At 38.8% G+C, this 25,788-nt stretch overlaps 1 protein-coding gene across 4 annotated transcripts in view; it reads left to right on the top strand.

Annotated features, from left to right (window-relative positions):
* The window catches only part of PLCXD3 (phosphatidylinositol specific phospholipase C X domain containing 3), a 184,602-nt gene that overhangs the window by 144,957 nt on the left and 13,857 nt on the right, over window positions 1-25,788 (top strand). The window contains exons 3-4 of one of the 4 annotated variants that reach the window (XR_005358530.1): window positions 5,296-5,473; window positions 14,758-14,894. Coding sequence is in view for 3 of the 4 variants with exons in the window: in XM_038535219.1 (XP_038391147.1) it covers window positions 14,758-14,911 (154 nt within the window). In the remaining variant the exon portion in view is untranslated. Of the gene's footprint in view, window positions 1-5,295; window positions 5,474-14,757; window positions 21,357-25,788 lie in introns of those variants that run through there. The other 3 variants (XM_038535219.1, XM_038535221.1, XM_038535222.1) reach the window with 3 other exon arrangements.

The raw sequence follows: 25,788 nt of genomic DNA on the forward strand, positions 1-25,788 counted from the left end.
AAACCTGATACCCTCTGTCACTTTTCTAAACGTTTCAAGGAAAAAATGTTCAAGGAATAGGGAGAATGTATTAACAAATTATATATATATGGCACCTGTTTAGTTTAGCAATATTTAGCAATTTAAGTGTCTAGGAACAAAGAATACTAAAGTGGACAATTTAAAAAGTGTCAGGTAACATGATTTCCTAAAGATGTAATGAACAGATAACACAATGGAAAACACTCTTCTTAGGCTAATTGACCTAAAACTTTGCACTCTTTGGTGCTATTAAAAGACTCTGAGGGATACGTGAGTGGCTCAGTCAGTTAAGCCTCCGCTCTTGATTTCGGCTGAGATCATGATCTGAGGGTCTTGAGCCCCTCCTAGGGCTTCCCACTCAGTGGGGAGTCTGTTTGAGGATTCTCTCCCTCCCTCTTCCTCTACCCCTTCCTCCCCTTCCCCACTCTTGCATGAGTGCATTCTCTCTCTCTCAAATAAATAATTAAATCTTTTTTAAAAAGACTGACTTTGTAAGACCACTGTCAGGAGGAAACTATAGAATTAATAGCATAATGGATTATTCTCTTGCGGAATAGATGGCATATCCTCTTCCCCCTTGCACCTGCAGTTGTTGCTGCTTAAGGAGAAAAGGCCAAAGAAATCACCCCTGATAATTATGCATGATTACATGGACCCACAGACTCATGAAAACATTAGCACCTGGGATATTATGATGAAATTAAGTTCTGTGTTTGTTCATTCTACCTGTTAGCATTTTCTCTAAAGAATGTGAAATTTTTGGATTTGGCCTTTTAAAAAATTGAACATTTGATTTGGATGCTATAACCACATTTATCTTTGAAAGAATGTGTCAGGGACATGGAGTTGCACAAAGTACTATACACAAAAGGCTGTGATGATGTAATAAATACCCTCCTCCCAGCTTCTGCTGAGCAATTTGGATTGGAAAAAGCTTCCATTAGAGTGACCATGACAAACATTTTCTTTAGAAGTGGGTTTAGATTTTCTGAGCCTGATATATTATTCATAGCATAATGACATCCAGAGGAAAATTCTAACAGATGATTAAAGTAAGACTGTGTGGTAGCTATTTCTAAGTAGTCTAATTTTGGTGGCCTTCCCGCTTTGCTGAGGAAGTAGAGGTACCCATGTGAGTCTGCACTGTGCTTGGCACTAAGCATAAATTCAGTTTTCCCCAAGTGATCCCCTGCCACCCTCCCTCCAAAAAATACCTCAAACCAGCCTAAGACCCACTCTGTTTGTATTTGGAAATGGAAATAGTTTTAATTTCTCTGTCTCATTAAGGTTTCCAAAGACCACTCTTGATTCCTAGTTGGGTTGAAAGAAAAAGTCTTCTTATCACAGAATTTCTTGCCATCTAAACTGAGGGTTTCCCAAGAAAGACACTCTGAGATGCTGAGATTTGTATGCAGAGATTTTGTTCTGGGAACTCCCTTGGGATCCATGCCTAGAAAAGGGTGAAGAAAACAAGATTGGGCAGAGGGAGAAGCTAGGCTGTTCTCAACAAAGGCCTCAGCCAAGCCCACTGAAGCTCTGGAGCTGGGCTGAACCTTCAGAATTGTCCCACTTTGAGGCAAGTGCCTCTATATTAACCCCAGAGATGATTCAAGTTGTCCCCAGAGAGGGTCTGTCATCTTGAGTAAGGTGGCCTTCTTTGGCTGAGGGCAGTTCTTGGACAGAAACTCAACTGAGAGCTGACTGCCAACAACACTCAGAGCAGCTCGGAGAATGAGCGCCCTCAACCTGGAACGGGGAATCTGGGCACTCTTCACAGCGGTCACTATACATTTATATAGAGAGTAACTTTTTCAGTCACTTGCTTTAAAATAACTTAAAACTAGGAAAAATGAAAAAATTAAGGTAACTAACATTTATTCATTCACTGTCTACTGTGTACTGGGTACTCTATTAACACTAAAAATGAGGTCACAGCTAACATTTATGGAGTTCTTATCTCTCATGCATTATTTTAAATTTTATATGTGTGTTATTCCATTTACTCTTCACATTAATTCCCTCTTTTCATTCTGTTTCATGAGGGAGGAAACTAAAACTAGAAAAGTTTAAGTGACTTGCCTAAAGTAACACAAGAATAAATGAGAGTTCAAGGTGTGAATTCAGAATCTGCTCCAAAGTCTTCACTCGTCACCTCTATGCTACAGCACCTCTCCATGTAGTGCTGTTTAATCTTATTCTTGCAAAAACACTATGAGGCCTATTACCCCCAATTTACAATGAGGGAACTTCACATTTAGGAGGTTACATAACCTTTCTTGAGGTCACACTTTGTCAGTATCTCTAATATGGCTCTGCCTGATTCTAAGGCTTTTGCTCTTTCTACTGCCCCATATTGATTGTCGGCAGTCCATTAAAACTCGATAAATACTCACTTAACTTATGAGTCCTCAGAGAGTAGTTTTTATTTAGCCTCATGAATTTATAAGAGTCCATGGAATGTTTCCATTGGAATTAGAGTGTATGTCAAAAAAGAGGCCAGCAGATACTTCGTGAGGCCAAAAGAAGCTTCACGGACATCTCCATTTGTTTCCATGGAAGGCTGTTCAGGGCAGTTATGCAATTTCTGTTTGTAACAGTTCAGGTAATTCCAGAATTAGTTCCATAATTAAGACAAGGACCATGTATCCATCCCTGTATCTGTCCCCAAAACTGTCACATGATAGGTACCTAATAAGCATTTATTGATGGTAGGAGGGAATATATGAATGTGATGGAGACCAGCGGTTTCCAGGCTTTCATCCTGAAGGACATTTTACCACATTTTCCCCCACAGAGCCCATCTCCTCTTAATAAGTGTATATTTGATAAGTAATAACTTATCTTTCCGTTGCTAAAATGAAATGCATACGGAATTCCACCAGAACTCCCAATAAACAATAGGTCCTCAATACTAAAGCTGAATTGATGAAATGATCCTGCCAGCAGTAAAGAAAAGTGACATTTCAGGTAACTTGTGCAACCACAATTCATGGGTGACTGATTTCTGTCACTGCTTGTATTACAACCTCTGGTATCCCTAGTCCAGGACCCCCCAAGTGGGGAATCATTGTGAGCCAAGGGATCAACCTGGAGATTCCTTGAGATGTTTGTTCCAAGCAAAACCAGAAATGTCAAATTTAGTTTCAGTGCAAGTTCAACTGCAGCTCTTTCTTAGCAAACGGAAATCTTTCCAAAGAGCAGAAAGGCCGGGCAGGTGCCCGAAGATAGAAACTGTATTGAATAAAGTAAATTGCTTCTGAACTTTGAATACCCCATTCCCCAAACATTGCCCTGAGTGAGGGGCCATTTGGTGTGGACGAACAAACTGAGGGGAGAACACTTGACCCCACATGGAAGTGTTCATCATCTTGAGACTCTACCCTTCAAAGAAAACCCATTGTGTGCCTCCTGGCAATCTAAATTGCAATAGATGGAAGGGTCTTTATGTTTAGAATTTGCAATGCTTTCTTGCTTGCTCCCTTAGAAAATTAGCAGACAGGAGAGTCCCTGCTCGGCTGGAGGCTGACCCGTTCACCTTCAGTGCTCCTGGCAGGGTTATGGCTTCTGCTGAAACACTGGCTGAGAGCAAATGATGAGCCTGCAGACACAATACATTTTATGAACTCTAAACACCATCCTACTTGTCCTTTCTATGATCTTATTTTAATTGAAAATGGATTTTTAACGGTTTTCTTTCACGCCACAATAAAGAGGGCTGCTGTTGCCAACATCAAAGGAAACCAATGGCATCCTTTGCTTTGATTTGACTGCATTGCTTTTTGCTCAACAAATACAAAAATAAACTAAACACCTGCCTGGCCCGGGAAGGAGATGAAATAGCTTTTGTGTACTCCTGGGGACTTGGAATGTGTCCCTTTGAAAACTTAAAGCACCAAGTAAGGGTGAAAAGGAAGGTTGGTCAGTCTCCTGCACATATGCCTGGTGTGACAGCAGCTCTTGTGTCCTTATCCTGCGGCTCCCAGAACATGTCTGCTTTCATGGCTGCACCAAGTCACATTAGAAACAATCCTGGACCTTACATTTGAATGGTAGCCTCATAGATATCATCACTTTGTGTGTGACTGTGCCTACCTCGGAGTGCTATTATTCCTAATTTTACAATTAGGGAAAATGGGAATGCAGAGGGTTTGCATGATTTATGCAAGATTATAAATAAAACACATTAGTATAGCCAGGACCAGAACTGACATTTTTCTTTTAATACCAGTCCAGTTTGTTGGTTTTATTGTTATTTGTTTGTTCATTCGTTCGTTTTTTAAGAAATCTCTTTCCCCTACTAGATGCTATGGACCAGAGGAGCTAGGACAGTGCTGGTTTATGAGCACCAACTGTGTCCTCAGCACAAAGAATAATATGTAGCTCATGAGAGATGCTTTATAAATATTTGTTGAACCAATGTCTTTATCCAGCTACAAGTGAAGTTTAAGTAGAGCATCTGGGAAAGTCAAGGAAAGAAAGATATCTTTCTTTTACTGCCACAGAGGGAAAAATTCAGACCAACTATGTATGTAGTCATGCCTTTAATTATTTTCTGTTTTACACCTAATAGTTGAAGTAATTTAGTTCTGCAAGTTTATAGTGCAGGACATAGGAAGATGTGGGAAGGCTTTAGTCTTCTATTTAGGAAAGCTCAGAACCTTTAAAATTTCTAGAGTTGTTTGTGAGGCCATTTGTTTTACAGATAATTCATACGACCTCATTCTTTCTCTGCTGCCCGATTTTAGGGGGAAAAGATTTTTTGAAAAATGAGCGATTTTCATCAGCTGTAAATCAGATATGCTGTTTCCTGAATAGAAACAGGTTTAGCAAAAAAATGATAAGCCTTGTATTTTAGGAAATTATGATTTTGAGATAACCTGTCTGTCTACCTGAGATTATTTTGAAACCCCTCCCAGGGTTTAAACCTACAAAGGCAAAGGCCCTGCCTTTTATTACGATATGCTTGGGCAAATGAAATGCCAACCTTTTCAGCAAGGGCTTCTTTTTATTTTGTCTTTCTCTTCCTTACATTTTCAAGTGAAATTTCTAAGCTTTCAGAAATGACCAGCCTGACAGGAAATCACATTTAAAAATATATCAGGCTTGATTTTAATTAGTTGGTCCTGGGTGACTCAGTTGCTCAGGGAAAGAAAGACCTGTGATTATAATTTTAAATTTTGCTGATCAACAAAAATTCTTTTTTTAGGAGCGGCTGGGTCTGGGACAGGGAGTAACAAGGCTCTGACATTTTCATTTGTAATCTTTATCCCCAAGGGCATCAGTGAGTTCTGTAAAAACTAATGAATTGAATTTGCGGATTCTATTTCATTCAATAAAAGAAACATGTCATTGTTTAAATTAAATACATTCAAATAAAATTCACTGCAAGATGCAAGTGTTTTATCATTCATTCGTAACTGCAAAACAACAACAACACAGCACAGTTTGAGAGGTAAGACAAGTAGCATATATAAAATGCATTTGTAGTAGAAGAATTATGTATATACACACACTTGAATATGACTTTGACATGGATTCCTAATAAATGTAAATCTAATTAAAGGATACATAATTATAATTAAAACTAATAAGAAATTGATAGTAAGTAAAGAAATCTGATGAAGTTTAATTCTGATAAACTTTCTTCTTATAAAGATAATGGCCACTGCTATCATTATTATAACATAGACTCTCCTGACACTCTATGTATAATGCAGGAGAAGTCATTTTGCAAATTGAGTGGTCAAGTTAATTAAAAAAAAAAAGAAAAAAACAAGACACCACTTTTATTTAACAAAATAATAGTGAATTCACAAACTAAAATCTGTGGCTGTAGCCACAGTGAGAAAAACTGGGCAGTCCTTTCACGGATTATGTTACTGCATACATCTCTCTTCTAAAAGTAATTCAGGGGCGCCTGGGTGGCTCAGTGGGTTGAGGTTGAGCCTCCAACTCTTGATGTTGGCTCAGGTCCTGATCTCATGGGTTGTGGGTGGAACCCCCAGACAGGCTCCTCACTCAGCGAGGGAGTGTGCTTTTCTCCTTCTCTCTTTCTCTCTGCCCCTCTGCTCTCTCCCTCTCTGTCTCATAAATAAGTAAATAATTTTTAAAAAATTTTAGGGACACCTGGGTGGCTCAGCAGTTGAGCATCTGCCTTTGACTTAGGGTGTGATCCCAGAGTCCCAGGATCAGTCCAGAATCAGGCTCCCTGCAGAGAGTCTGCTTCTCCCTCTGCCTATGTCTCTGCCTCTCTCTGTGTCTCTCATGAATAAATAAATAAATTTGTAAAATAAAATCTGTTTATTTACCCAGTAAATATTTATTGGATACTTAGTCTATGCCAGGCACTATGCTAAGCACTGGGGATACAACAATGGGAAAACAGTCCTTGTCTTCAAAGTGATTGCAGTCCAGCTGGGGAGACAGATATTGATCACATATGTAGGTATAATTACAATTCTGACTAGTGTTTTTAAAGCAGTGACATTTAAACTATCACCTGAAAGATGGGTGAGCTGGCCAAGTGAAGGGGCATAAAAGATAAGACATTCTTGCTAAAAAAAAAAAACAAAACAAAACAAAACAAGCAAACAACATTTACAAAGTTTCCTGAGCAAATTGAGCAAATAGGCTGGTCAAGGTGCGCAAGACTGAGGATGTGACTAGAATTCAGTAAGGGGACGGGGCAGCTGGGTGGCTCAGTCGGTGAAGTGGTGAAGCGTCTGCCTTCAACTCGGATCATGATCCCCTGGTCCTGGGATCGAGCCCTGCCTTGGGCAGTGGGGAGCCCGCTTCTCCTTCTACTCCCCACTAGTGCTCTCTCTCACTATCTCTGTGTGTCTCTTTCTCTCTCTCAAATAAATAAATAAAATCTTAAAAAAGAAAAAATAAAAGAATTCAGTGAGGGGAAGAGTGACCAGAGATAAAATGAAATGGAACAGGAGAAGCCGTGGATGAGACCTTGTTCAAGGCCCCAAAGGCCAGTTAAGGATTTTTCCCTCTGTGCTAGGAGCACAGAGAAGTGATTGAAGCATCCAACGTAGGAGATGGATGTGAGTTAATAAGTCAAGGTGAGCACACTGAGGGTTACTGAACTCCGTGCTTTCAACTCCTAAGTCTTTTCCTTTCAATCTTTTCAAAACCAGTTCTCAAAGCCAGCAGCCAACACATCAGAAGACCTCTGGCTCCCATATCTTTCCCTTCCCGTTGTTCCTTAGAGGCAGGTTTTCTGATTCCTGCAGATGTGCCTGCTTCTCTCCTAAGAAGCCTGAATCTGTTTGAAGATGCCTTTCCTCAGGAGAGCTCCACAGTTCAGAGAAGGGCTTTGAGGTTTCCTGTACCAAGTTTTGGTTTGGAACCTGCTTGCTCTTTTGCCACCTTCATTTAGCAACCCTGATGGGAGAAGCATATCAGATGTTTGCCACAACTGTGTGCCTAGAAACAAAACCCTTCCAAGAACATTTCCCTAAGAACATCATCACCAGTCTTGTCCTTCTAGTACCAGGACATCCCTCCTCCTTTCTGTCTTTGATTGGATTTGTGAAAGTTGGAAAGACATCCTGTGGGCTCATTTTTACATCACAACGTAGTATGGCTGGATGCTGCTCTCAGAATTTCCTACTGCCTACCTTCTTGGAGACTCTGGAGAAGGGAGGAGGGCATAACACAGGCTGGCACTCAGCAGATGTTCAGTACAGTCCCACTGAGAGCTGGACACTCATCTGAGCCCTTTACACATGCTATTTTCACCCTTGTTATTGTGCCCATTTTCTAGATGGCAAAACCAAGGCTTAGAGTATTAACTAACTTGCTTATAATAAACACTGGTGCAGAGACTTGAGTAGAAACATCCTGGTTTCAGATTTGACACTAATGCTATGATTTTATTTAAATTTTTATTTATTTTGAAGTGATTGTCCTGGTTGTCAGGGTGGTCTTATGAATAAACTGTCTAAATCTACACTATAAATCCAGCATCTAATGAAAAAGAGAGATTAAGGGAAAGGGTGGGATTTATAAGACAACCTTGCAGTGTTTGTATAGTCACATCCCTCTGTACCAAAAGAGAGTATTCCGTAAATAAATACTAAAATATTAATACACAGATTCAAAGGGAATTTAGTCATCTCTTCAGAATACATAACTTCACTATGAAATATTTTCCTTCATAATATTAGTGAAAGTTATTCAAATTTCCATTAGCAACTTTTTGACTGTATGGTGGAAGTAATATGAAAGAAAGAAGGAATGAATGAATCAATGTTCTCAGATTGTTACAAGATCCTAACATTCGATCTGAGAATTTTCAAAGGGAGACAATGTGTTCTTTATATATATGTGACAAGAATACAAGTTTCAGTGTCATTAGATGGCAGACGTTGTATGAAATTCATATTAGATTCTTCTTTACATGGGAGAATCAAAGAACTCTTCTTTAATTGGACAAAATGAATAACAAACCTTTAAGTGCATATAGAGTGAGGTTCAGACTCCACAGGCTTTTATTTTATTTATTTTATTTTATTTTATTTTATTTTATTTTATTTTATTTTATTTTATTAAGATTTTATTCATTTATCCATGAGAGACACACACACACAGAGAGAGAGAGAGGCAGAGACACAGGCAGAGGGAGAAGCAGGCCCTGTACGGGGTGGAGGGGGGTGGGGGGGCACTCTATCCCAGGAACCTGGGATCAAGACCTGAGCCAAAGGCAGCCACTCAACCACTGAGCCACCCAGGCGCCCTCCACAGGCTTTTAAAGGAGGCTCTTAACAATCTGGCCAAACACCTTCCTGTTCCTCCCTTGCAGATGTGCAATACAGGTGTCCCCCTACTGTCCCCACACCTCCATGGCCCCCACTTTCTGGTCAACTTGTCTTTCCTAATCATGTCATCTTTCACGCCCATATGCTTTTTTCTAAACCACTTCATTTAGTTCTGATTAACATTTTAAAATGTGTGCATATTAATGTATACAAGTCAGTGGGTTTAGGGATAAGTATATACCCATGAAACCATCACCATCAAGGCCATAAACACATTCATTACCTCCCAAAGTTTGCTTCTGCCCCCTTTATTATTGTTATTACTTTTGCATGTGTGTGTAGCAAAGAATACTTAACATAGGATCTTCCCTCTTAGCAAATCTTAGTATACAATACTAGAGGAGGGCATTATGCCAGGTGAAATAAGCCAGACAGAGAAAGACAAATAATGGATGATCTCACTTATATATGGAAATGAAAATAGTTAAAATCCTAGAAGCAGAGGATAAAATAGTGGTTGGCAGGAGCTGGGAAGAAAGGAAGAATGGGAAAAGTGATGAGTAAATGGTATAAAATATCAGTTATGCAGAATAAGTAAATTTTGGGGATCTACTAGACCGCCCCTATGCTTTCATGTATGTACTATTCCCTTTTCTTCAAATGCCTTCCTTCTTTGTCTAATGAGTCATGACCAAGTTCAAGATGTCATGTTTTGTGATATAGTCCTTAAATATATCACAAATTCCTCCTTTATTTCTCCAAAGTGACATAAATTATCTCATCCAACATACTCCCACAGAATCCTATGCCCATGACCATTCTACCATATTGTATTGTCACAGTTGTGTCACACCCATTTTGCTTGTTAGACTTTGTGACATCTGAGACCGAGATTTTTAGTTCAACATTTAAATTCAACAAATATGTTGTTTTCCTTTTGGGTTTCAGGAATTCTGGTAAGCACAGAGGATATATTGGTGACTGTGATATGATTTTTGTTCTTGGAAAAATGTGTAGGCACGACAGAAATAGGAATGGAAATGGATCAATTCAGTGCTGTTTGCAATGCACAGTCACAGAATTATGCTTAAGAAGTATAATAAAGCATAAGGAAAAGAAACAGTTCTTTTCCTTACATGGGAGGGATCAAGATCATGGCTGAGCCAAATCTTGGAGGGCAAGTAAAAATTAGTCAGACCAAGAAAGGTGCTCAAGAAGGAATGGTATTTCATAGAAAAGGAAGGCCTGAAAAAGTACTGGGCGTGAAACTACAGGGTATGGTTAGGGGAAAATACAAGCCTCTAAGTATTGCTGGAGAACAAATTAGCATGTAGGAAGTAGTAACAAATGAGGCCGGAGAGGGGTATGTGTGGTAGATGGTGTGAGGGAGGTATGGACAGATTCATCGATACCGCTAAAGAACTAGGTGTATCTTGTGGGTAAGAGAAGTCTTTGTGGTTGTTTTTGTAAAGGAATAAAGCACACAGATGAAAAAGAGATTGCCTGACTATAGTGTAGAAAAAGTACAAAAAAGGAGTGCATGGACAAGGCTATGGCAACATTTCTCCAAGAGAGATGAAGAAGGTTTGAACTCCAGGGTGGCTCTAGGGAGCCACAGTTAGAACACCATCCTCCACAGGTGTGCAATATATCTTTGTTGAATGAATGAATAAATGAATGAATACTTTTTTAAAAACTAAAGCTTAACTAGTTTATACCATGAAAATTGTTACATTGAGGCAATATTTTATTATCACCAGAGTAATTCACTCTATCAATTCAATTCAGTCTATCCAACACCAAATGTAATAAAAACTTGGCAATTAGCTATTACCTTGCATTGTCAAATCAATATGGCCCCCAAAGTGGCAAAACTTGGTTCCTGGGAGGGTGAATAAAAAATTTACTTTTTCTGTGTATAAAACATAGACATATAAACAGTGTATCAGCAGAAACAGTCTATCTGTGGTATATCATGGAAGAGGAGGAAAGTAGAAAAAAATATTTTTAAAGGCTCCGTAGGGGGGCAATAAAGAAAATGGGTTAAGAAATGTACCCTAAGTAATTATTAGAACTTCAGTAGCATCAGCTTGTTTTAATCCAGGATATTTGTTGAACATAATTCTACTTAAGACCATCTGAGTATTTGAAATTCAACCTGGCAGTATTGCTTCCTTTGTCTTTGGTATCAGTATGATAGGTATGATATCCTTTTTCCTATATTTAGGAAAGTATATCTGGACAGAAAAATAAAAATATTCCCATGACTCAGATAAATGGCATGTTAAATGTAAAACTCAATTTTTTTTTAACATTTCATTTATTTATTCATGAGAGACAGAGAGAGAGAGAGAGAGGCAGAGACAGAGGCAGAGGGAGAGAAACAGGGTCCATGCAGGGAGCCCGATGTGAGACTCGATCCCAGGGATCCCCGTAAAACCCAGTTTTCACCTGAGTCCCACAAACTATTCCAAAAGGATGTCTCATTGATCCTCAGTCTATTTTATAGGGAACCAGAGCAGAGCACCCTTATGTTCTCCTAACATCTCCTTATGGGGATGATAATTAGTTACTCTAAATTCAGGCCCAGGATTTTTCATCTTAGAGTAGCCAAAGGCATCGGAGGAGGTGTTTCTATGATGGTTATGGTTCTAAGATGGGAACTGGTTGCCCTGGAAACTTAGTGACCCTAGTACCTCAAGGTGTCTGGTGAACCAGCCACTCGGTTAAGGACAATACAGAGTCAACACTGGCCTCAGGGTGTTCCTATCCATGCCACCTCCCACCGCCCCCCCTTTCTTCCCAGGAAATGCCCCATTCTGATACTTTTTTCCACAGTGTCTCCCTTTTCCAAAATGCCAAGGTGATACTGCATTCACAACAGAGAGATATCATCTGCTGTAGCAAGTCCAGAAGAAAAAGTAAGGGAATTTGAACTGAGTGACGGCACACACATTGCCACAGCATCTGTCTTCCTAATAAACTTGAACACACTTGTGTGTGTGCTGAGGGATCTAGATTTTTTCATTGTAAGGTAGAATTATCTTCTGAAATGGTTACTGTGAAGACCAGATCTCCAGATCTTCAGTCTATTCTCTGAAGGCACTGGCCATTTAGATCCATGCTATCCTCTTTTAGAAGCAGTTGTTGGATCCTTCTCTTTTGCCTTTGGGAAAGTCAAAGACAAAGGCTTTGTCTAATGGGAAAATATATGTGCTGAAAAACATTGGATAAGAATTTTTAAGATATGACCCACCAGATTACTGTAGTCCAAGTCAGAGAAGCCAGTTTTGCCTGGATGGGTTGAGCTTTTTTAGACTAGATATGCTTTATGAATCTGGAGAAATGCACATGCATTACATTCCACACTTTGGCTTCACAAACCAAAAGAGGCATGGCTTCCTTTTTGTGCTATTTTTCATGAAAATTACATGCTCCTGACTTACCTTCTACTTCTATGCCTAGTTCTTTTTTTTCTTTTCTTGAATCGAGTTTTCCACTCAGCCCTTAGATGCTGCTGAGCTTCACATTTTCTCTTCTTCTATAAAATCAGATAATCTTATCCACTCCCACAGTTCTAACTATGCTAGATGATGGCTCTTGACAGCTCTGTCCTGAATATCAGATCTGTACTCACCTACCAACTGAGATCTCAATTCGTGTGTCCCAAAGTCACCTCAAAATCAACATCTCATTCCAAATTTAGCATGTCCACTTGAAAGTCTTCCCTCCTGCCTTTCCAAGATTAGTGAATGACCCACCAGAATACTGCTAGCAATCTAGGCATCCATTCATGGCCTCTTTCCCTCTCTTCATGTCCATCCGACCTGCACTAACCAAACATCACTTTATTGCCTCAGTTCCTTTCAAATATATCTATTGCTACTGGTGCAGCTTAAGCTCCCTCATCTCTGGTCTGGATTATTTGACAGCTCCGTGATTGTTATTCCTGCCCTTACTCCAGTTCTGTCTCATTCATTCACCCACACTGAAGGCAAGCCACTCTCTCCAAACCACAAATCTAAGTATATGATTTCCCTAGTTAGCAGCTGACAGTTGTTCTACATTTTGAAAGCCCTCTTTCATCTGGTTCCTTCTTATCTCGCCAACTGAAGACTTCCTTAAATCTTATGATGTAACTATTCTGAGATTCCTACCCACCACATCATTCTCTCTTCCCTTTCTCCCCTCTCTCCTTCCCTCTCCCTCTCACTCAAGAATTCAAAGTCAACATCAATTTCCTCACACTTTTCTTTGTTGTCACACTGTCTGCTCTCAGGACTGCTTGTTTATCCATTTCCCATGTAAACTTCCCTTCCAGACACTTGGAGTCATAGTAGGTGTCACTTCAATGTGCTTCAGAGGATAAGGCACAGCATTATTAACATCACCTGTGTCTGTCGGTCCCCATGCCCTGCTCCTATGCACACATCATACAGTCAAGTAAAGAAATGGCATTTCCTATGCATGAAATGCACTCCTCATCCTCCATCCCCTATTCATACTTTGGCCTGGCCAATCTTCTTAATCTTCAGCATTTGGGGAGCAGGCTTCTGAGAAGTTTTCCCTGACTACTAGGTTCTAAATTAGGTGACTCTCCTTTATGCTTTCATGGTAATGAGTCATCTTTTTATTTTTAAGATTTATTTACTTATCTCAGAGAGTGAGAGAGCGTAATGGGAGGGGCAGAGAGAGAGGGAGACAGAATCTCAAGAAGGGGCTGCCTACTTAGTGCAGAGCCCAATACCAGGCTCGATCTCAGAACCCCAAGATCATGACCTGAGTCATGAAACCAAGAGTCTGGACACCTAACTGACTGAGCCACCAGGCACCCCTGTAATGAGTCATCTTTTATGATGAAAGTCAGTAGGCACTACACTTTGCTGAAAGATCTTCCAAAGCCTCCTTGTATCACTCAGAATAACCCTCAAAGCCCTTAAAATGGCCAACAGTGCCCTACAGGATCTGCCCTCTTATTTTCATCTTTTACTACTCTCCCTTTTCATTTTCCAAGTAGGCATGCTACCCCTTGGCCATGGTGCTAACTGAAATACTTCCCTAGATATTAACACAACTAACTCCCTTGTCTCCTTTAACTTTTGCACAAATGTCCCCTTATCTAAGAGGCCTATCAACCCATCCTATTTTATGTTATTTATTTATTTATTTTAAAATTTTTAATTTATTTATTCATGAGAGAGAGAGAGAGAAAGAGGCAAAGACACAGGCAGAGGGAGAAGCAGGCTCCATGCAGGGAGCCCGGTATGGGACTCGATCCTGGGTCTTCAGGATCAGGCCCTGGGCTGAAGGCAGTGCTAAACCTCTGAGCCACCCGGGCTGCCCAACCCATCCTATTTTAAGTGGTAATCTATACCACCCCTCTCTACCTGCAAACTCCAAATCCTTTTTTGTCCCCATTTTTATAGCACTTATTCCCTCCTATGAAATGATATAATTTATTTATGATTATTATTATTTGTCCCTCTTTGTCCTGATTGTGTCATTTTAAAAGTTTTTCTTTATGCACCTGCCCACCACCAAATCATGCATTCTTTGGATGCAGGAGTTTTTGCTGTCGTATCTATTTACAGTATCTAGCATATTTCTTGAAAGTAGCCAGCTCATAATAAATGTTTGTTAAGTGCAGGTATTCAGTTCTGACCTCACCACCCCCATTAGCTTTGCAGGGTTTGCAATCACACCATGACAAACTGGAATATGAGTACAAGAATGTCATTCACTTAGTGGAAAAGCTGCACTATAAACTCTCACACGTCTAAGATTGCCAAAGATGAAAAGTCCAATATGGACCACTATGGTGAATATTTCTCCTGCAGAGTCCCTTCAGAGGTCTATAACTGAGGCATTTATTTTAATATGTTAGAAAACTAAAGGAAAGCCTGGCTATTGTAAGCTTGAAAAATAGTGTCCTGCCTTCTGTGACTTCTCTTTTTCTTTCCTTTCTCAGAGCTCTTCCTGCCATGATGCAGTGGGTCCGCACACAGAAGCCAGGAGAGAGTGGCATCAATATTGTCACTGCCGATTTTGTAGAACTTGGTGATTTCATCAGCACTGTCATAAAGCTCAACTATGTCTTTGATGAAGGAGAAGCCAACACTTGATTGTACCATTGGAGCATCCATGAGTAAGATAGAGAAGACTCATTGTATTAGACATATTATCTATAAACACTCTAATCTTCCTATTCCACTGGTCTCTGAGGGGATTAGGCTGATAGTGGGTGGGAAAAAGGGGAAACCATTTCTTCAGTGACTATTATCGTACTCTGCATTACTATAAATATTTCATTTCCCATTTGATGAGCAAAATCTGCTTCTAGTGTTAGAGATAAAAAAAGACCAGTGAGTTTTGTTTTTCAGAATTAGTCTTTGTAACGTATTAACTCATGAGTGTTTACTTGATTGCATTTCTGATTTCAGCGTAGGGCTCCTACAATGATTCCTCTAAGTGAACCTTTCCATTCCCTCTCTCGCGCGCTCTTTTTAATCAGATGCTGTATGGGACTCAAAATAATTGAATGCCCAACGTAATGTGTATTACACTGTTGTACTGAAATTTGTTTTTGTGAGACTTGGTATAATATAATATTCTGTAGCCATCTGCAATTGGTCAATCATTGCTAACTTTTGGTCATAGAAAATATGCATCAAGTCAGTTTCCCTGCATCAGTAATATTGGAAGGCATAATCAGTAATTTTTGTGTTATATGAAAATAACAGCGTTTCACAGTATTTCTATTTAAGGCAGCTATAAATATAGTGTAAAAACTTTTTTGGAAGAACTATTTGTGCCAACTCTGTAGTGAAAAATGGGAGAGGGGGAAAGAGATGGATGCCATTTTAATTCAGGAATGTCTTAAATAATATTGCCCTGCAAATGCTCAGTAAATGAAAAATTATGACAAATGTGTTAAAATCAGGAAACTCTGAAAAGAACTCTTACAAAATCTCTCCTAACAATTCTCTTGATTAAAAAAGACAAGGTAGGAAAAAAAGAAGACAGAAGTCAAAGATTGTGCAAGCTTTCCTATGAAATTGGGATCTCCAAACATGTAATTCTAAATCCCAGGTTTTGCAGAACATATTTTGAGAGGCTTTGACTCAAATTCTTACTTGAAGTTGAGGAAAAAGGAAGGATGGCAGAAAGAACTAGAGCAGTTTTTGAAACTATACCCATAATGTGTCAAAGATCCATGAAATGTCTTTATGAGATTTCTAAATACATATGATCTGGGCAGATGCACTGAAAATTCACAGTGATCCATCACTTCTGGGTTCTATCCTACCCCAGAATCAAGACTATGGCAGAGGCAAAAGTTTTATGGAACCTTTCTGTATTCCAACGTTTGATAGTCCTGGTCTACAGGAAAATAAAAATGGTAACATGACTTTGCCTCGATTCCTCTTTGGTGTCCTTGTAATATTTGACAGCTCTAAGATAACTTTAAAAGAGCACAATAGCCTTCACCTATGTGCCTCACAAGAATATTGTGAGGCACTTCTACAAATCTCTAAATTGCTGAAATTCTTGTGATTATGAATTATTTTATGTTTGTGTTTAGAAATATTTGCATTTCAATAGTTTCTTGGGAAAATGCAGTCCATACAAAGTAGGGCCACAGAAAAAAAAAAAGCATGCCCTCAGTTTCTAATTAATTTAAACATAGGGCATGTGATTTAATCTTCTAGATCTAGGTCAGGAGGTTGATCCCACGGTTATGTCAAGATGATGAAGAATCAAGAGCTGGTTATAAGATTATAAATATTCATTGTCAGAAAATAGTATTTATTAGCAGTTGCAGGGAAGCAAGAGAAATTGTTTATACCGAAGAGAATGCTTATGCAGCGTGTATAGGTCTGCTTGGTAGACCTATAGCAGGCATATACACACAACAGTTCCACATTACAGTTGTGTGTCTTATGTCTCGCTACACACAGTATGCCAACATCCACCCACTCCCACCAGCAGACAGATACAGATGTGCACAGACACACACAGAGCTGGCCAGACACACAGTTCTTTTCAAGTGAAAACATTGTTAATATTAAATAATTTAATTTTAGACTGAAGCCCTTAACAAGGGATGAAAAGAGCAGAAGTAAGACCTTTGAAAGTAGAGTAGCCAATCATATTCAAATATTTTTGTAAAATATTCTAGCTTGGGACTTAATTATTTTACAAATATGGTTTTCTGTCCACCTTTCGTCCTCTTGTGGTTTATTATCTTTTTATCTCTTTAACCTGTTATTCATGTGCAATTGAATATAAATCCTTTTTAAAAGACTATGGATTATTGAAATTTTCATCCTGTAAATTTGCTTTGTGAGCAGATTTTCTCTCTGATGATTCATTATTCATCCCTCAGGAGGATCTTTAGCCAAGCACACTTGCAATGACACAAGGATTTGACTTATAAATATGACAGAAAACAAATCTTTCAACATATTAATGAAGAATGAATAAAATATAGAGGTAACTATGTTGTATTTTCTTGCACTTAGATGCTTTCTTATAATGTTTGCTTAGAATTAGCTTTGTCACATTTGTCATTTAGGTGCTGGGAAAAAACAAACATACTGAAGCTTTAGACTAATTGTGCAGTTTTTTAACTGGAGAAAGCTTTTTATTGCTATTAATGATATGCACACAGAAACCTTGTTTGACAGAAGGTATTTTCAAGTCAATGTTATGATTTCCATGTGGACTTATAGTCCCTATGTAGCAGGCACCAAGAATAAATGGACTTGCCTTAATTTCTAAAGGAGGGAACAGATAGAAGTGAACCAGGGGTCCTCCAGCTAGAGGGAGATCACCGGGAGGGAGTCCTTGGAAAGGAGAATGGAGAGAAGGCATCTTTGGCTGTCTTCTGTCCATTGGCCCTGCCCTGGAGCACACTTAGGGAACAGATTGTGGGCCTTAAATAAACAGTGAGGGTGAGGACTAGTATTATGCAATCAGAGCTTACCCTCAGCCTATGCTCCTTTGTCTTAGCAGGGCATTGTCTTTCCAGAGAGCTAGGAGCACAAGGGCTACAAATAGGCCCCAAGATAGTAGGAGATACATCTTGGTGCACTTTTTTGTTTTGGATCGGTTTCTTTCTTCTTTTTTTTTTTTTTTTTTTCTTAAGACTTTATGCCACAAGTCCTGCAAGGCAAAAAAACAGAAACAAAATCCAACTTTTAGTCAATCTGCTGCAGGAAATCAAAGGCGTGGGTGGGATGAGGGAAAATATGCAAGAAATATCATTTATTTGGTTTGCTTTCCTGTCTATAATTTTGAAGGACCAAAATAATGAACACTCCTGCCATTATCATTCATGTCTCCCTTATTACTACACAATCATATGAGTGCAGAGAATGAGGAGGCATCTTTGAAAAGCCTTAGGATATGCTATATGACCTCAATATTCACTTTCAGCCATACTGGGAAAACTCACTTTTCATGGAGCGCCACCTAACAGTGAATGTACTAGAGCATGAAGTGTTTGGCATGTATGCACCTGTATGTATACACACATGCAAACACACACAGGATGCACATGTCACACACACACACACACATTATTCAAGTTAAAACTGCACTCTCCAATCACTCAACTTGATTCTATTGCCATTTTAATTCTTAAAATCAACATTTCTTACATTAATGGGCACAAACATAATTCAAATATTTAAGAGGGGAAAAAATCTCTAGAAAATCAGTGAAAAATAAGACCTTCATAAACAAGAAATGCCTAGCAGTAATAGTCTAAATACTTTGTCAATACACTTCAAGGCTGGAGAACTGAAGATAGACTTGAATATAAATTACAAGCAGACACTCATCTTTACTAAAAGCTGTTTTAAGTTCTTTGAGGTCCTGACATGTTTTAGCCAGAGTTACCTGTTCAGGACTGGAAAGTTGGAAGTCTCAGGAAATGCATGTTCTCATGAGTCTCCAGTTCTAGAGTTTTACAGATCCAGTGACACAATCTCCTAACTTTTGGCCACTCATCCAAATGAGAGTTCCATAGAGAGAGTGCTCGAGTTTTGAGTTGCTAACAGAAAACAATGCACAGTGTCCTTCAGGATATGCTAAGCAAGGTTTTTAAAGGTATTTTTATTTTACAGCACTTTAGTCTTTTCAACTAGATTTCAGTGACACAATGGTGTAAATGCTATATTTGCCATAACTTCTTGGTGGCTCCTGTGTTACATACAGTTTTAAATAATGCTCTAAATTGTTTGTTTTCCCAATGACATCAATAAAATGTTCTGTAGAATTTGTAAAATGTATTGATTGAATCTGTTGAAAATTGTGCAGTTTTTATTTCATTTGTGATACTATTTCATAGGTATTAGTTCTAAATGTATATTTGTATGAGTCAAAAATATGTGCTTGTATGTGGTTTGTGTGTTAATATATTGTATCTTATCAAAAATCAAACTTATCCTAAAGAAAAAGGGCACATTATGACCAGCCTTAAATCATTGCCATTTTTTGTTGTAATCTGGGATTAAAATTTCAAGAGAAATAATGTTTTTGTTTAAAATGGCCTTTAAAAAAAAAAATCACATGAGGAATGTGCTTTAGAAATTACCTGAGTTCCCTCAAGCAAATAGTTAAGCTTGTGGAGCACCTGAAGCTTCTCAAAAGTGTCCAATGTCAATCATTTATTAACTTAATTATCATGCAGAAAATTAGATTCACATTTGTTTCCATCAGCAACAGAACCAGTGCACTTCAAAAGCTGTTCTTCCAAACACGGAACCATTCTGCATGTAAGCATAAGTTTTCCATAAAAAATCCTTTCTTCAAAACCATTGCTTTTTAAAGTTTGGATCTTCTCAGTTAAGATGAACTCCCTAGGCTCTGTGAGAGTTGCTAAAGACCCATCAACATTGGATGGTTCCAACATGGTTCCCTTCTCAAAACACAGGCATGCAACATCCTTTTACACTTTTGCTTTCTGCCTACGTGTAGTCTAGCAATAGAAAACGCGTGACTAATTCAAGGATCTGCATGAGTTGTCATGCTCAAAGCAAAAACTTTGTCATCTTCCTTGAGCCTAGGATCTGGGTGTGGAATATTAATCAATCCTCTTATGACCTCTTCTTTCTCCATCTTCAATTATTTCTTTTCCATATTTAGGCTTGTCAGTTAAAACACAGGACACCCAGTAAAATTCTAATTTCAGATAAATAATATTTTTAGTATAAGAATTTTCAAAACATTTCATGAGACATACTAAAAACTTACTCATTGTTTATCTTAAGTTCAAATTTAATTGGATGTGTCCTGTATTTTTCTTTAATCTGGCAGCCCTATCTGTCTTGCCTTTCTCTTTTTCAGATGAGCTATATATATAATGGATGGTGAGCTCCTACCTCCTTCTAAACCCCTATACTAAGATATCTCATGGAAATCTATAGTCCTAATACCCCTCGTGAAGGAAAGTGTTGGTCAATCCCAAGTTCCATGAATGCTTTACAAAGGACCAACTCAAATATAGATGGCATAATCAAGCAAGTGCCTCTATAAGATTAATGCCACCACATTGAAAATTTTCCTTTATCATTCCAGAGTCTCCCCCATTAATCCCATAAATGACATTCCCCAGTAACTGGGATACCCCCAAACACACTCCATGTTAAAAATGCCCCTAGAAAGTGGTAGTACTTTCCAACTCAACTTAAAATTCAATTTCTTTTTCACTCACAGAGGTAACAGTCTAATCCATTACTCCCCTCTTTACACCCTACCACAAATTATTTTTATCAGTTTAGAACTGATCATCTATGGAATTATAGAACATTGATACAGAAAAAAAAAACTCTCTTGATTGCTGAAAAAAGAAAGGTAAAAAGAGTCTGGGATATAGGCACAACTTTGTCAGAACTTTCTCAGGAAACTTGGTTGCTCAAGGGATAGAACATGGACCCTGACAATGAACCAGTACCTGACAGGGAGATTTGGCAAAGCAGATTATAACAACCAGCATTTTTTTTAGAGGAATTGAAAACTCAAGACACCCCAGGGTAAGAACAAAGATATCTAGGGCCAGTTTCTAGAACAGTTTGCAGAGAATAGAATTATGTTGGAATTCCTAAAATAGAGTTTTCAAAGACTGTTGTATCCAACAGTGAATCCTTGATGTGGTCTGAATGTGGATAGAGTTTTGGAACATTTTTGGTACCTACCTCCTTTCTTGAAATTCCTATAAGTGACAATAAAATCCAAATTCCTTATTACAACGTTTCCATCTCATGGTCCCTGCTTACACATATTCTTATTTGATTTGCTTAATTTCTAAAGGATGGAAGTTTGCAAAGCTGGTGACATTTCCTTCATTAGACACCTGAAATTCACCAGAGGGAGACAGATCTGTGCCTTCTCTTTTTAGGATCTGGTCATTGATAATTTAATGTGGTGTAAAGAAAATACATACCTACCACTGTTCTGTTTAGCAAATGTGAATTTTTTGGATAAGATTATTGTTCTTAATGTAAAAAAAGTTTCTTTGTATCCAGTGAAATGCTAATAAAGTCCTGGTACCAGTTATCTTTATTATTCTTATCTCATATTCATCAATGCTTTATTATAAGTCCAAAAGTAGATCTCTTACATGGAACATGATTCAGAGCATGAGAAAATATAATTCTTTTTTAAAAATATGAATCACAATGTAAGGATTTCCTCTGTGAAAAGATATATTCTCCACCAATAAAGGCAATGCCACGAGTACTTCCATTACATCAAAGTTAGGTATCTCCAAAGTCTGATGCTCTGAGCTTCTGATATTACTACAAAGAAGACCAATATCAATACAGAAATATTACATTAATTTAGTGTTATTATTATAAAATGCCATCCTGGGGCTAAAAGCTTAGGGTGAAGGAAATCTACTTTTGCTGAGCCTTCACTATGCCCAATGCATGAAACACTATTTCAAAAAGGAAATTGCCTTTGTATTTCACCAAATAAAGTCTATGGATTGGGGTTCAAGTCAGCCTTCAAACAAAATTTAAGCATTGTAATAGTACTTTAAATACCATTCAGCAAAACAAAACAAAACAAAAAATAAACAAAAAACACACAGTCCAAGATTATTTGGGGGACTGAACTTGGACATAAGTCCCCCCAAAAAACCTCTGCTTGTTAGATATATTCATGGGTTCATGACATTGAGGATTTCTATTTATAAAGCTGTAGTGATTTCTACATTTGTAAAACAGTGTGTACCTGTGAAAAATGCTCCACATAATCATATCTTTGTCCTTAACATTGCCATAGTTTATGGGAGCCATTGTTCATTTAGTCAGTTATTTAGCAAACATTTGCCAAATACGTGCTCTATGGTAGGCTCCCTGCTAAGCACTACAAGACATTTCTAAAATGTCCCTTAGGAAAATGGATGAAGCACATCTTTGGTACTTTCTCCATGGAGCTAACAGGTGGCGTCATTTTGTCCTTTAATAAATAAACAACAAACAAACATGCATTTGTTCTCAATGACCTTTTCAAAGTAATATCCCCAGAGAGTAAAGCTGTTTGAACACAGTTGTTCCTGAAAACCTAAGAAGAAAAAGACAATTTCTGCAGCAAGTACAACTGGGAATAGGTTGGTAAGGGCCAAGCATTAATAAACAGTGGATTCCCCATCTCTCCCTGCCACATTCCCCGTCCTCATGCATGGGAACGCTGTGTTCAAGCTCGGCTGCCACATTCTATCCATGACTCTAAAACAGCCGAAGTGGAGGCTCCATCTCTTCTCGCTCCTCTCCTTGCCTCCAGCACTTCAGATGAAACTTTTTCCTTCCCACGAGAGGCTGACTTCATAAGGTAAAACAGACTCCATAAAGAAGTGTCTCTTCCACACAGGGTAAAAATGGTGATGCTTTCTAGATCAAAAGAGTGAAAACATCACCTGAAATTGGAGGAAATACCTCTTTTAAAGTAGAAAGTAAGGCTGAGGCTTACTAATCCTGGGATGGATGGTTTCAGCATTGGCTCTCTCAACATGTGCTTCACCATAGTCCTTAATAATAAACCATAATAAAGGCTGCCCTGGAATCAAGTTCAAGAAGCAAACCGGAATATAGCGAGGCACCTTCTACCACATATATCCTTCAGTTCAGTGGATAGACATATTCCTGGAACCATCTGCAGCTAGCTATTAAGTAAAGGTGAACCACATTAAAACCACATTGAATTCTAGAAAGGGGGATTTAGTGCCCTCAGTGACAGGCAGAGGAGGATGGTGAAGAATGCCAATGCTGGCAGTTTCTGAAGAACTCCTTGTCAGAATACTTACTCTCCTCTCACACTTTTTAACCTCATGGAAATGTGTAAACTTGACCTCCTGGGGTTTTACCGAGAAATAATTGAGAGAAAATCTTTTGCCTCAACACAAGTGCTCAGCTATTATTAAATTGTGCTTCTTTCATTTTGCGGGGAAAGTATGTCTGCAGACTGGTTTTCATTTTGGCATGAGGAAAAAGCAGAAAATATTAATATAGAACCAATAATCCTTTTCTCATTGGACTATAAGATTTTGAGTCTTTGACTTAAACTTTGACAAGAGGAGGCACATCTTAGCTATTTCTGCATTCCCAGGGCATGGCAGTTATTAAAACATGTTTGGACACAATGAAATTAAATTGTGAGTAGATGTGACCCAATCAAATGGTAGACAAGTGCTTGAGAAGGGCCATGCACATGCTGAGCACTGTGGTGAGGAGGATTCAAAAAAATATAAGTCAGTATCCTCCACGTCTTGTATTCCTTGGAGAAATACTAACATTGGAGGAATTTAGGGGAAAATATACTGCATGGTGTTCACTCCAAATGCAGAAAAACGCCATCTCTTAGCCATAAAGTCAACTCAGTCATTGCGAAGAATATCTACCCAGGGAAACTGGCTTATGATGCAGTTATTTAAAAAGAGCTGAGAAAGGGTGAGGAAAGGGATTACATTTTGTTTTATTTTGTTTTTTGTCTGGGGGTTTGTCAGGTTTTTTTACATTTTGAATTTCCACAAAATCTCTTGCAAACTTTTCCATGCTGCTTCTGCATGTAGACACAAGTGGGGTTTGCTGAATACATTAACTAGAATTCCACAGCTCCTGCTTCTAACAAGACTGCTCCCTTCCCCACACTCTCCTGGGTTCCCAGAAGAGGTTTCCTGTATGCTTAGTTAAACAAACAAACAAACAAACAAACACATTTTCCAGCTCTTGGCTGTTTTGGCTGTTGTTACTTCCTCATCTCGATGCTCACTTCAGCCTCCAATCTTGGCCTCTTTTCCACCAGACCCAAGAATCTGTCCAGTAGGCACTGCTTATCCCCAGCTGGGCATCACAGCAAAGGTAAAGCCCTCAGGTGCCAAAGGGGTGAGCAATCAAAGCTGAACAAAGGCAAATGTGAAATACTTCTCCTTCCTTTATGTTAGACTCTAATAGACAGACTCTACTACCCTAATAGTAGTTACCCCAAAATCAGTTCTCTCTCTTTCTCTCCCCTCCTCCCCCATTATCTATGGGCTTGGGACAGAAATTAATTCCAGTGGAAGCCCCCATGATGTTCCCAAAGTCAACTACTTCCCTCTGAAGACCAAACTTTCTTCCTGGTCGAATTTATCTTCATGGCTACACCTTCTCTTAAGAAATTATCCTACGAGGTTTCCTGGTTCTTATACCTATAGGCCTCTGATAGACCCACCCTCTCAATTCTGTTATTTAGAGCCATTCTAGGACCCCAGGTGCTCGTACTCTAAAAGAATCAGCAGCTTCTCCCAGCAGCCATCTCCATGCAAATGACAGAATTGGGTAGAGGACTTTAATGTTTAGGTTCATAGCTTCTCTTTAGTAGGATCCTACCTTTATTCGCTGCAAACAAAACCTATTCTCTCACAATCCAACGAGCTCATTCACAATGAAGTATTAAATTAAAGAAGCATTTACATAGAGTAAAAAGTAAAACTCACAAAATAATATATCACAAGATGGATTTCATAAGGGAAAGGCCAATAGCCGTGTGTCCCCTTGCCCACCTGGGAGTTTTCTTGGAAAGCCCTATGAAAACATTCCGGACTCCCTGAGGTTGCACTTCTCAAACTTTATGATGCATACAACAACCAGAATCTTAATGAAATACAGACTCTGATTCAGCAAGTTAGGGCTGGGGCACCAGATTCTGCCTTTCAAACACCCCCCCAAAACGATGCCGATGCTCCTGGTACAGGCATCCCACTCTCAGTAACTACTATGGAGCTCAACTTTAAAACAACTAGTCAAATTTATCTTCATGGCTATGCCTTCTCTTAAGAAATTATCCTACGATAAATGTTTAGTCCAAATGAGATACTCTGAAGTCTTGAGTTTTCCAGGAGATCTACTTTGGGGGAGAATTACATGACCAGATCTTTAATTTTAAAACCAATTTGGGGGGCACATGGGGAGCCTGCTTCTCCCTCTGCCCATGTCTCTGCCTCTCGCTCTGTGTTTCTCAGGAATACACAAATAAAATCTTTAAAGGTAAATAAATAAAGCCAATTTGGGTGGAGGAATTATTATTGGAAAAAGGCTATAATAATTAAAACCCTTTTGTTTCTTACATTTAGTTAACCTGAAGCCACCTGTAACTACTTGTTACTGGTTTCTCAGATCAGTTTTATATGTTTAATCAGTTTAAAAATCAGATTAATTTGCCCATTATTATGAGGGAAACCACACAGAAGATGAAACATGGGTCATCTTACAAAACAAAGGAAAGGAGAGGGTTACAGATTTTTGTGAAAGGGTGAAGTTTAGATGACATTTCAATGCAACACTATTTTAATACATTCGAAGCTGAGTAAAGCTGTATAGAGTCTGGACTACAAAGTGGACCCAGTGTTTGGCCCTACAAAGAAGATAGCTATGTGAGAAAACCCCTTCTCCAAAGCTCTGCTCTTGGGTTGTGAGTAGAGGTTGTTCACCTGCATCAGAGTGACTTAGAT

The sequence above is a fragment of the Canis lupus genome, chromosome 4 (assembly GCF_011100685.1).
Source record: "Canis lupus familiaris isolate Mischka breed German Shepherd chromosome 4, alternate assembly UU_Cfam_GSD_1.0, whole genome shotgun sequence".
NCBI lineage: Eukaryota > Metazoa > Chordata > Mammalia > Carnivora > Canidae > Canis > Canis lupus.